At 37.1% G+C, this 13,176-nt stretch overlaps 1 protein-coding gene across 2 annotated transcripts in view; it reads right to left on the bottom strand.

Moving 5' to 3' along the window:
- Window positions 1-13,176, bottom strand: part of IFT88 (intraflagellar transport 88) — a 47,419-nt gene that overhangs the window by 9,330 nt on the left and 24,913 nt on the right. For both annotated transcript variants that reach the window (XM_071804088.1, XM_071804090.1), the window contains 5 exons: window positions 12,220-12,335; window positions 9,350-9,402; window positions 6,540-6,605; window positions 4,645-4,751; window positions 100-160 (listed from right to left, as the gene is read on the bottom strand). In XM_071804088.1, coding sequence (XP_071660189.1) covers window positions 100-160; window positions 4,645-4,751; window positions 6,540-6,605; window positions 9,350-9,402; window positions 12,220-12,335 — 403 coding nt within the window. The remainder of the gene's footprint in view (window positions 1-99; window positions 161-4,644; window positions 4,752-6,539; window positions 6,606-9,349; window positions 9,403-12,219; window positions 12,336-13,176) is intronic.

Genomic DNA, 13,176 nt, shown 5'->3' with positions numbered 1-13,176 from the left:
TTTCAGAATGTAAGGAGGTTTTACCAACACTTTAAGAAAAACTATTTTCTTTAGGATCCTGACAAACCTGATATTGAAGCAGAGGCATGAAGTACTTACCACCAGCAGCATTTCCTTCTCTACGGCTGCGTGCGCTGCCATCTCTGCCAGATTTAATGCGCTGCAGAACAGTGAAAAAAGGTTGAAAAGAACACAACAAAACCTGCATTTACTAATATACATTAGAGATAATTATTGAAAACTCAGCTTATTAATAAAACAATAGAACAACATTAAACTAGGTTTACTATACTGTAACTAATAAATCTTGTTTTTAATGCACAAAATTGTCATTGAAATCAGTGCTAAATCCAATATTTACATTAAACAAGAGTTCTATGAAATTCAAACAGAATATCTCAATAAATTATTTTTCTTCAGATAAAATTTATACGAGGAATGTGCATAAAACTAGTTCAAATGTAGCTTTCTAAAGTACAGCTGAAAAAACAGGCAACATAGCCCTCCATGCATGAGTTCAAAGTAGCCTCTGCCTATTAACGTCTTGTAAATCCCACAAGCGTTTTATTATTGTAAAGATTCAAGTAGGGGAAGTAGGGAGAGCTATAAAAAGAACTATTCACCTCATAGATCTTAAATTTTGAATACTTGGCACAGCACTATACTTTACAGCAAAACTTAATTTGCTGTTGAGTGTTAAATGCAAGATAAAGGTGAAGGTAAATATTTTAAAAGTTGTGTTTAAAAAGTCAGCTCTCTTGCACTGAGGAAGGCACCATAAACATCTTCCAGCTGTGTTTTTGTTAGTGTTATTTGAAAACTTTAACAGTTTATCAAAGCAATACCTCTGTATCACATGGCAGACTTCGCTTCTGCTGGCATAACACCAAATTTCTCATGCATGTATCGCCTCAATTACAAGAAGGTGCATCTCAGTGCGGGGCTTTTTGATGGGTAGGTACAAAAACTTGGTGTATCAAGCACTCAGCTGTTAATAAAGTAATCTCTCTATATTATTTCAAAATACATGTTCAGGATCTGATTAAAACACATGAGCACACTACCTAACCGTATCTTCAAGTCAATTACTGTAGCAGCTTCACTCATTTTTCAGCAGAAAAACATCATGGAGTTTGGCAAAGTTGAAACGACACAGAAGTGAAACAACTTTCAGGATTTGTGACAACAGAAAAAGGACGAACCCTTAAATCAAAACTCACAGGAGTCAGACAGGAAAGCAGTGAGCCCAGTGTGAAACCAGGAATGGTCTTGGAACGATCCAGTCTGGGACCAGAATTTCTCGTACTTTCTATTTATTTTGGGAAATCCTCAAGTCTGAAATATGTTCTCTGAATTCTGGATTGAATATCCTATTGGCAGCCCAGTGAAGGAGCATGTTTCAGTCCTTCAGGAAGCATGTTCAGGCTCCCCAAGTGTTGTAAGCCTGACAGCACGGCCGCCAGAGGAAGCTCAGCTCCTGCCTGCCAGAGGAAAGCGGTCCCTGTCCCATCGTGCCCTCATGGCGTTGGCACAGCAGGACTTTCCTCCTCAAAATATGATAGAAGTACTACAACTTAAGCATATGAGTAATTCCCTGTGAAGTTCCAAGTGAGTAGTTTGTAAGTCATCCCATACTGAAAGCAGACATTTAAAATATGTCCAGTGATTTCCACCCTAAAAATGCCTATTTCATTCCCATGACTGTAGAAGAAATTTAGGATGATTAATCCAGATGTAGATGCCTGGAGGTAAAGGCATCAAGTTCCCCCAGTGTTTGCCCCTATCATCGCTGCATCACACCACACCCAATCAGTCCCTCATTTTCAGTCATTAAGCACACTTAACGGAAATAAATACTGAAGCATGTATACATCAGTGCCAAGAAGGTTGTGTGAGCTTTTTACATGATTACCTGTCTTTTTTTACACTGAAAGATGAAAATGAGTAACGCAGTCTAAAAAACCAAACAAACAAACACCAAAAAAACCCACATCAACATATGAAGGTTACAGTAAAAAACCAATGCTGTGAGAGGCAGGGAGAAAAACTTCTACAGGGAATGAACCCCACAGATGTTCCCAGATTCTTGGCTGGAAACATTTAACAACTTGTCCATATTTAAGAACTGAGTGAAATAAGTATTTCAGAGTATTTGTTTTGGTATAAACTCCATGTGGATATACTTATTCTGGAAAAACAATGCCAGCATAGCAAACTTTGATAAATTTCTACAGGAAGACAAAGTCTGTGTGCAGACTTTGTCTTGTAGGTACATTACCCTAGCATTTATCTATTTTCTCTTTACTGGGTGCAATCAAGAAATCATGAGTAAGTCTGAAATTGGGAGCATGAACTGAACTATATCTGGTACTGCTAACTGAAACCAGTGTTCCTATTGGAAACTTGGTGGTGAAGTATTAAAATTTCATCATTTTAGAACTTGAAAATACAGTTTATGACTACAGGCTCATGGATGACAGAAGGAATTTCTTAGGACAAAAATACCTAGTGATTTCCAAATCCAGATGGTGGACGTAAGACTAAAAAAAACCAGACACACGCAAACCAACGAAGCAAACAAAATAAAAAAATCCTCAATCCCAAAACCAGGGGAAGCGAACCCAATACCAATAGCAACAAGAAACTCTTGTTTGCAAGACAGCACTGATGTTGAGATTCTGTCACAGGAAAACACTCAACTTCTAATAAAGGGCAGCAGCTCACTAAATGGCAGGGCGCTCTGTAAGATCTTTCTTAGAGTCTTTGTTCCTTTACATCTACAGTGGTTGTTTACTTTTAAGGAAACTGGGTCAGTGGGTTCCTTAGCAGACAGAAAAAGTTATTCCTTTCCTTGAGGAGACACTGAACTTGGGAGATTTCAGAGTGTGGCCAACAAGAGGGAGGTGGGAGCATGTCCCTCCTTGACAAGGAGCTGCACGAAGGAGCAGAAAGCAACCGATCAGGCTTCAGAGGTTCCAAAGAGAATGTACTATGAACCCCTGGGGCAGAATTTAAACATAATTTGTGTGTTACTAAAATCTTAAATAACTTACATTATTTAGTCTTTTAAATATTTTACTGGTAGGTTCTCCCCCAACAGAAAGTACAGAAAAGTGTTCAGAGAAGCTCCTGCTGCCAACATCAAATAAACTGGAAGAGATGGGACAATTTCATTTATTTTTTTTCACTATTCAGATATTCACTTTCTCAAAGGAAAAGACCCTTTCCTTAGAATCCTCAATATCTGCAGATCTATAGTACAAAATTAATACCTTGAGTGTAAAAAATGCTAGCATTATATGCAAGGAAATAAATAACCCTCTCCATCTCCAAGGACCCATCTCTCTCTTACAAACTATAAAATAATCCAGTTTTAACTGGTTTCATCTCTGAGCTTTCCTGAGTAAAGCACTGAGACATTGGAAGTTATTGCAAAGAACTATGTGTATCACTGACATTGAACTGATATTCCCTAGAAACCAAACAAAGCCTGTTTAACACACTTCAGAGAGATGTCTTAATTATGAGTTTTGTGGAATAGGAACATTATATCTGATGATCTGCTTTGCTTACTGATACCATCATGAGGGAGACACAGAATATTAGCCCTACTGTATTTGTGGACAGCTTTCTTCTGTCCATTTCCCAAGTGCTTGAAATCTTACATTTACTGAAAATCCAAACCAATATACTTGCTGCGTAAATTTTGAATCCTTTCATCAGCGTTTCCCTTTGTGAGTTTCATTTTTAAAATGTCCTAGTGTACAGGTACATACTTACTCTCTGGAATTGAAGTAAAACTTAATAACTAAGGGTGCATTTACACATTACCTGACACCAAAAGGGAGCCAGCAAGTGTTAGTAGGAGCAGAATACCTTAGTTAAGACTTCATGTCTCCTAACATGGCTACGTAGCTTTGAGGCAATTCACTGGATAGGAAGAGCAAGCTTGAACACTTTGCGGCTCAGCAGCAGGGATAATGCTTTCTAAACAAGAAGCTGATTTTAATTTTAAAAGCTTACTTTATCACAGGAATAGCAAGAAAATGATGCACACGCACACACACACACACACACTCACTCCTCTGAACAGAGCACAAGTTATGATCTCATGCCTTTCACAGCCTGTAGCTTTTCCACGGATTTTTTTTCAGTTTAAAAACTGGCACTAACATGATTAATTTACTTTTACCTATGTAATCTGTCAATGTTGCAGCTTTGTATATAGCAAAAAGGAGTTCTACAACATGGACAAATTCTTAGGCTCCCCTTCTCTCCCTATAGCTGCACTATTACTTGGCTCAGAAATACACTTTATGCAGTCTGGCAAACAAGTAGGAAAGATGACATTCCAGAGACATGGAATTATGCAGGTGGCTCCAGCATTCCCATCACATCCACATAAACTATCTTTCACTAGTTCTTAAAACAATCACAAAAAAGCTGGGGTTCAAAAACCATTCAGACAGATATCAGGCTGAGCAGTAATTTAAAACTAAAAACCCAAATAATAGAAACCACAAGTCTCTCTAAACCATGAAGTTAATACACATTTTGTCTTGAAGTATCATAAACGCTCTTTTAGCTCCATCTATGTACATAGTGATATTGTATAATCACAGAAAAAAAACCCAACAAGCTTACCTGCTCTCTTATTTCTTTTAATTTTTCCACTTTCTCAAGCTTTGTTTTATATTCCTGGACTTCTTTCAGCCCCATATCTGTGCAGAGACGAACTAAGAATCGGAGGCCTAATTGAAAAGCAAGACATTGTTAAAAAAGGCTTGCAAACAGGTCAAACTTCTGGTACCCTAAAATACCTGGACATAAAGAATGGCAAACAATAGAGTCACCTTGTATTCACAGTTATTTGCAGTATCACTATGAAAGTTGTGATTTTTTAAAAATAATTCAACATTTTCTGTGATGCAGTGTCTATATCCATGAACAGTACAAATAGTATGCATATGAAGGCACAAGACATACTAACTCATATGGCTCAGAACTCTTGACATTCACAAAATATTTTGGAAACTGGAAAGCATAATAACGATACTAAGTTATTACTGAGGAGCCACATCAACAGCATTTTGTTGAAAACAATTTCAGAAATGCCCAGTGAATCAGAATGGTTTGTTTTTTCTGTTGCTGTGGTTACTTTTTTTTTTTTAAGATTAGCATTTATAGAATTAAAAAAACAACAACAAACCAGGCATGAAGATCAACTATAACTGTATGATGGAACCAAAAGAAGTCCTAAAAACAGTCTCTTGAGACATTACACCACACTTTGAAAACATTGTTGCTATTCCTATGTTTTTATCAACATCTCTGTGAAAAGAGCTGCCACTGAAGCAGCAACAACTATGACATGATCCATTACTCTCCTGACTGCTTTCAAAAATGTTATTTTCTTGTTGTGCTAAGTTCATTTTCTGCTGGTTTAGGGAGCTGAACTTGTCACTGAGGGATCAGGTAAGTGTCACCATGAGCATAAGTAAGATGGTTAGAAGCACATGGCCAGGGAGGGATGAGTGAGGAACCATTGTTTCAGCAGCAGAAAACTTTTACATCAGTTAAACTGTCTTGTCTAACTCCTGTCGCCATTTCGTAATTTGTAGAAACTACATTCAGAAAAACACCAGCATTCTAAAAGGTTTGCTTTGCTAAATATTCTGCCCCTCTGAAATATGTGTGACCAATACGGACATGACATTTTGCTTGTAACTTTGACGAGTCATGGTATTGAATTTCTCTTGTACAACAGAGATGTATGATACGGCTTTAAAAAAACCAGTACCTTTGTAAAGCAGAACGATACAATTTTATTTTAAAATACAGTGACTGTTCTTCCCACATAACATTTTAAAAGCGTAGGCTTGTTGGTGACAACCTTATATTTTGAAATTAGTGAAGCAGAGTGTGGCACGTCAGAGGATGTTTTCACAACCAGTGACAACCCCTATTTTCTATGGCACTTTTTCATTCAGAGTACAAGTGTGACTGATTCTGCAAAATGTCTTATGCTTCACAGTTATGTTTCCTGTAGTTTAGTTTGAAATTCTCTATGGATTTTCCAGAGACTGGTTGATCAACTGTACTTAAAAACCCAACAACAAAATCTCACCCTCTGCACTCTTTTGGACAGTCTGGCTTTGGTAAAACTTCATAGTAAGACTTTCTCATATCTAGAAACTTAAAGCAGGAGTTTCAACTAGCAAAGGCTATAAGTAAAAATATGTATATTTTATGATAAGAAAGATAAAGTAAGTAATGGAGGTGTCAAATTTAGGAAGTATGTATGAGAAACAACTCAATCAGTTGTTTATTTTCATCTCTCTTCTTCAGCATAACTCTGATATTTCTCAAATCATGCTTTAGTGTTGTCACAGAAAACGTACAGCATTAGCTTGAATAAAAATGTTAGTTCATGAAAATATTTTTACCTGAAAAATACTTATATCAGATGGCTACTAACACACATATTCAGTATAACAAAGTTTCCTTTGATAGCTGTACTACTCAATGAAACAACTTACATTCAACATTCTCTGGGAATTGTCTGTGAATGACTTTGTATTTCTCTAGAGCTTTCTGGTAGTTACCTGCAAACAAAACAAACTTCTATCCACATTTCCAAACATAAAAAAAGAATATCTGATGAGAAATTGATACAGTTTAACATCAATTCATATTTCTAGTTTGAGTATATAACATTATAAAACCAAATGTGATAAAATCAAACTTAACATTCTTTAATTACTAATAGTAAAAATTAAGAGCATCTGAAAAGAGTCCAAATTACTCAGTAAATGACAGAATTAATGAAGAAGAGTTTCCTGATTTCTGCCCTTTTTTCATTTGTTTCTAGGACCCCACTGTTGAATGACACAAGACAAGATGCATTAATCATACCAGGGCTTATCCGAGGCTGCAGATGTATGGATTGGTCAGATGGAAATGTGTAACAGCGGAGCTCTGCCTACCCTTCCTTCCATCACAATCATGCCTGAGTGCCTCTCCTTTGCCCGGATCTGGTAGCAAAGTAATTGCTCTTTAAGACTTTTGCCTTCAATTTTGTCTCAGCTTGATTATTATGGAAAGGACTGATAGACCCTGCAAATTTAAAATCTTGTATCCATAAAATATCTGACTAAAAAAGTTTATTGAGATATTGCTATTTTTACTTTCTTAGTGCAAGGTACCGATCAAACTGACCTGCTGTGTGTTAACACAATGAGCTGGGAATTTTGCCAGTGAGTCATAAATGATCTAAAAAGCAGCCAAAGCCATTAACTGTTTTCCCAGCAAAGAAACACAATCTATCTAGTTTTGGCTGGTGCTGACTGTTCTTAACTCACTGACTTCCCAAAGTCCTGCTCGTTTTCTCACTGTTGTACTAAGTAATTGAGCAGAGTGAGAAAATGCACTTCTTTATTAAGGAAGCCTGTTCTGCAAAGTTCTAAGGAAACATAAACAAGAATGACACAATGGGACAGCAAGAAAGAAGAAAATCACTTAATCGTCAAGTGTCTTGAATGCCTTTTAGGTGATGAAAAAAACCCAGAATGATTAGTCTCTTTTCATTTTGCTTATTGGCATATAATATTCCCAATAAGCAAACACAGCATAAAAAGGCTGTCTTTTGTGTGCATAATGCAAATACTACTTTAATACTGAAAAATTATACCTGCTGTTGAAAATGAATGGGAATTATGCAATGTTAAAATTTAATTACTTATGTTGGATCAGATGGTATAATTACATTAAATAAAATTCCCATCAGAATTTATGCTGTGCTATCTTCTTTGTTTTACTTATTTAAATGCACAAGGAGTGTTTCATGCATAAGTCAGTGTAGGCACACTTCCTGCACTTAAAAGTCATGTTTTTTTACATAACACAGAAAATTCATAACAAAATAATATATAACAGAATTTTCAAACAAACTTCAGGACCAGTATTCACATCAGGCAGAAAAGATCAAAAGAAAAAAAATCAAAACATCAGTGAAAAAAGAAATCATAGAAATATAGAATGGTTTGGGATGGAAGAGACTTTTGAAGATTGTAGAATTGTTAGGTTGAAAAAGACCTTTAAGATCAAGTCCAACCATTAACCTAACATTGCCAAGTCCACCACTGAACCATGTCCCTAAGCACCCACATCTACATGTCTTTTAAACTCCTCCAGGGATGGTGACTCAACCACTTCCCTGGGCAGCCTGTTCCACTGCCTGACAACCCTTTCTATGAAGAACTGTTCCTTAATATCCAATCTAAACCTCCCCTGGTGCAACTTGAGGTCATTTCCTCTTGTCCTATCCCTTGTTACTTGGAAGAAGAGACCAACACTGTCCATGCTACAACCTCCTTTCAGGTAGTTGTAGACAGCAACAAGGTCTCCCCTCAGCCTCCTTTTCTCCAGGCTGAACAGCCCCAGTTCCCTCAGCCACCCCTTGTAAGATTTGTGCTCCAGACCTCTCACCAGCTTTGTTGCCCTTCTCTGAACTCTCTCCAGCACCTCAATGTCTTTCCTATAATGAGGGGCCCAAACTGAACACAGGGTTCAAGGTGCAGCCTCACCAGTGCTGAGTACAGGGGGACCATCACTGCCCTGGTCCTGTTGGCCACACTATTCCTCATACAAGCCAGGATGCTGTTGGCCTTCTTGGCCACCTGGGCACACTGCTGGCTCATGTTCATCCAGCTGTCAATCAACAGCCCCAGATCCTTTTCCACCAGGCAGCTTTCCAGCCACTCTTCCCTGAGCCTGTAGCGCTGTGTGGGGTTGTTGTGACCCAAGTGTAGGACCTGGCTCTTGGCCTTGTTGAACCTCATACAATTGGCCTCAGCCCAACGATCCAGCTGTATGGCCTTCCTACCCTCCAGCAGATCAACACTCCCACCCAGCTTGGTGTCATCTGCAAACTTACTGAGGGTGCACTTGATCCCCTTGTTCACATCATTGATAAAAAGATTAAGCAGAATAGATCATCTAGTTTCACTCTTCCTGCCATGGGCAGGGACATCTTTAACGGTATCAGGCTCAAAGCCCCGTCCAGCCTGACCTTGAACACTTCCAGTGATGGGGCATCCATGGTTTCTGTGGGCAACCTTTTCCAGTCTCACTGCCCCAATAATAAAAAATTTCCTTATGTCCAACTTAAGTCTACCCCTTTTCTGCTTAAAACCATTTCCTCTTGTCCTGTCACTACAGGCCTTGGTAAAAAGTCTCTCTCCATCTTTCTCATAAGCCCCCTTCACATATTCTCCACGCTGAACCCCAACTAATTACAAAAAAAGGTTGCAAACATCCAACCAATTATGAAAAAAGTTACAAAACTTACCACTTCTCCTGTAGCAACTGGCAACCATCAGCTGCCATTTCTCTTGTGCTGGTCTGCATATAAATAAAATAAAATTATGCACACTGCCAAACAACGAATAAGCAAAATAATCTGCATAGCATTGGTAAAGACCTACTACTAAACCAGTCTTAAAATTTTATACCTAGCTTATTGCCTTCCTAGGAAGAACTTAGCCTGCTCAGTTCACACAGAGGTTACCCCTGCATCATGCTCCTGTGTTCAGGCCTTGATGTGGCTCATTTGTAGTCCCATATCATTGTCTTTCTCCTGCTCATGATTCTGATTCTGTGCATCAGACACAATTAGACCCGATGGGTGAACTGCTGATCTTTGTCTGAGGTACAGAAACACTCAATGGGGGAGAACAAAATGCTAACTGTATTTGGAGGGAATTTCACCAGTAGGGTCCCACGCACATCCAAGGGATCCCTGTCCAAAGCACACTGCCCACTTACAGGTCCCAACCCTGGCTTTGCCTCTGTCGTCACGTTGATGCCCTAGCTGCTGCCTGCCCTTCTCTTTTTAGCACACAATGGGGACAGATACAGCTAGAGAAAATATTATTTGAGATGTTGAACAAGTACAACCAAACTGTTGGACTCTCTCCTCATTCCTCCCAATATAATGTGAAAATTAGGAAATTTTCATGTCAGCAGCGTAAGGATGCTCTGTATGGCTTACATATGGCTTACAACTCCTCAGTAGCATATCCCCATGGCACTGTATGCTAATATTTCCAGAATAGTTTTCTACTTTTTCTCTGCAGTTTTTTCCCTCCAGTCTCAGCACAGGCCATTTTTAACTCTCAATAATCTGTTTGCCCGGTAGTTGCCAAACTAGCTTATGAAGGACAGCTGTTTCATGTTTTTTAGTCTTGGTTGAATATATCTCCCACAAACAATAAAGGCAGCCAAGCAGACACCATAATAAAGTTTATTACGCAGTTCAGAATGAAAATTCTAGAGAGAATAAATTGTCAGCAGCCTGCACATTAGCTGCAAAACTCCTTTTATTAAGGATAGATTTGTGCACGCTGGTAAATGTAAAATACTGAAAAACTGTTTCTCATTTCATTGTTTAACATTTTAGAATGCAATTTAAAATTTAATCATTGTGATTAAAACACTGAACACAGTAAACAATGTTAAACTAAAAAATGCTGGTGGCACTTAAAAGAAAGTTGTCATTTTAAAATGTAACTGTATTTACAATTAGTAGCAATTTATAACCCAACATTCATATTTATCAATTAGCATATCTGGACTCTATTTTTAAAGCCAAACAAACACCAAAACATCTATGTCCTGTTACTGTCATTAACAATCTCATCCCACAGAGAAAAAAAATTGTCTGTATTACAGATAGATTACAGTTACAAATATTAATGAAGATTTTCATATGCCAATTATTTTTAAGTACTTTACAATCCACATATTTCACGTTTCATGCACGGACTGAGTGCAACATGAAGCATAAAATATTCAGATCTTTGCCAAAACAAGTTATGAAATAATTCTTTTTAGTTTCAGCTGTTTCTTTCCAAAGTGTCTAAGAAGGCCGTGCACGTCAGCATATGTCATCTCATAGCTTGACTAAAATGTAACTTAAGGTGGTCAGTATTTATGGCAAACCTGTGAACTGTGATTTCTGTAAACTATCTCCTGTGTATTTTCATCTAATCTACACCGCTAATGCCTTATACCACAATTTGGGTGAAGTTTATATTTTTCTATTTATTTTTGGTTTGATTTTTAATCCTTATTTAAAACTTGGATTTTTCTCTTCTATAATGAATGTCTACTTTAACTCAAGCCCTTTCAAAACCAGAATTATTATTTTTTACTGAACCTCTAACAACCTGTCCACAGTATAACCTTGCCTTGAATTATATTGTACACATTTTTGTTCATACGCTGTTCTGTTCAGATTCACAGAACAAAAAGAATGTCAAATTTTAGATAACCACAAGACGAGCCATAACTGAGTGGGAGTGAATTTTAGTTGCATGAATTTTAGTTGGTGTAATACCGCAAAATTCTTCATGAACATATAGACAAATACTTGTTTCCACATATAAAGACCATATGCATGTCTTTTTAGAATTCTTTTTGAACTCTGGATTACAGATTTAAATTTGACCAAATTTTTGGTTATTAACCGTTTGTCTGGTAAGCTCACTTTCTGATCTAAAATAAAATATATGGGCTATATACTTTCTTAAGTGTGTCATATTCAGCTAAAGGACGATTTCAGCAATTCAGCTGCTGAAGCAAATTCAATATAATTCAAAGATATAAGTATCAACTTGATCTGTCAACTTATTAATATTTTCACTCACCATTGGTAATTCTGCACTGCGCATTTTTGCTTACTCTTACACCTCATTTGTAATATCGTTTTTACGGAAGTAGAAGTTATGTAAAATTGCAAATGTAGCAAGAACTGCTAAAAGATGAATTTTCGTAAACCATCACACCCTTACCACACAATAAAATAACAGAAAGGAAATATTTCACAGAAAGCCAGAGACAGAGGGTCATGGTGGCTTAGGAGAGCTGTTGCTCACTTTATAGTTGTTTTTAATAGCAGAGGATAGAGAAAAGATACTCTAACACCTACAACTATCTTGGGCCCAAAGGAGGATCCTACATAACACAGAAATTGCACAGTAAGAGCAAAAACACACTGCAAACAAACAGTAAATTGAGAAAATTAAATAATATCCCAAATATTCTTAACTCTGGTATTTTCCTATAGTGTTAAAGTTATCTAACTTATTTATCTCTAGGTATACTTACAGATGTCTAATCGCAAAATATTTGAGTAGGCCGAAAATAATAATTACTTACAGGATAAATGCTGCTCTTTCAAAGTACTCAATGGCTTTTTCACAAAACTGGGTGTCAATGTAATAGGCTCCAAGCCATTCAATGACCTCAATGTTTGAAGGGAAATACCGGTATGACTGACAAAATAGGAAAGGTGAAAGAAACACAATTTTAGTGATAAACAACATCTTTATGTTACTTCTGGAATATCTTACTCAAGTGTTTAATTCTCCAGATGCCAAAAACGTGTAATATATGAATAGAAGTAGTGTGTTGTAGTAAGTAATCCTGAAAAAAAAAGGCACGGCAAGTTTTCTAATTACAGAATGCTTTTTAGAAGTTACCTGAGATGAGTTTGTCACATTTTCCATCTCGCCTTATTTGAAATATTATTTTAAATAGTTTGCAATGACAAAAATGTTTACTTAGATCATGTCTACACGTGAGTAAGTTACCTAAAAAATTACATGGTGCTAACTAACGTGTACAATTCCACACTCAAATCAGTCTGCTGGAAAACTCACCTAAAAACATTCTTTGCTATGAAATGCATAGGTAAGTAACATTTTCAGCTTTTTAGAAATTCCCACTGAAATAGGCAGCAAAATTATCACCAAGCACAACCCCATGAGTAGTCAGAGTGCAAAACAGCCTTTGGAGATCCTCACTTTACGTGGATAAAGGAACTCTCAGATTGCAGCAAATCAACTTCCAGTCTGGAAGAATCTCTACAAACTAGACAGTACTGCAGCTGGCTTCAAATGACAGAGGATGCTGAGCCTCAAGCAACTGTGTATACATAATGTGTATACCATTAATATTTATACCATTTTATATATATATATATATATATAAACCATTATATATACCACTAATATATATATATGTATGAACCTACGTACAAATACAAACACCTTTTATATATACATATATTTCCATATTCATTATATAAAGCTTCCAGTCAACGTAGTCATGCTA

This window comes from Patagioenas fasciata, chromosome 1, assembly GCF_037038585.1.
Source record: "Patagioenas fasciata isolate bPatFas1 chromosome 1, bPatFas1.hap1, whole genome shotgun sequence".
Classification (NCBI taxonomy): domain Eukaryota; kingdom Metazoa; phylum Chordata; class Aves; order Columbiformes; family Columbidae; genus Patagioenas; species Patagioenas fasciata.
Note: the sequence above shows the minus strand (reverse complement) of the source record. Positions and strands in the feature narration are given on the sequence as shown.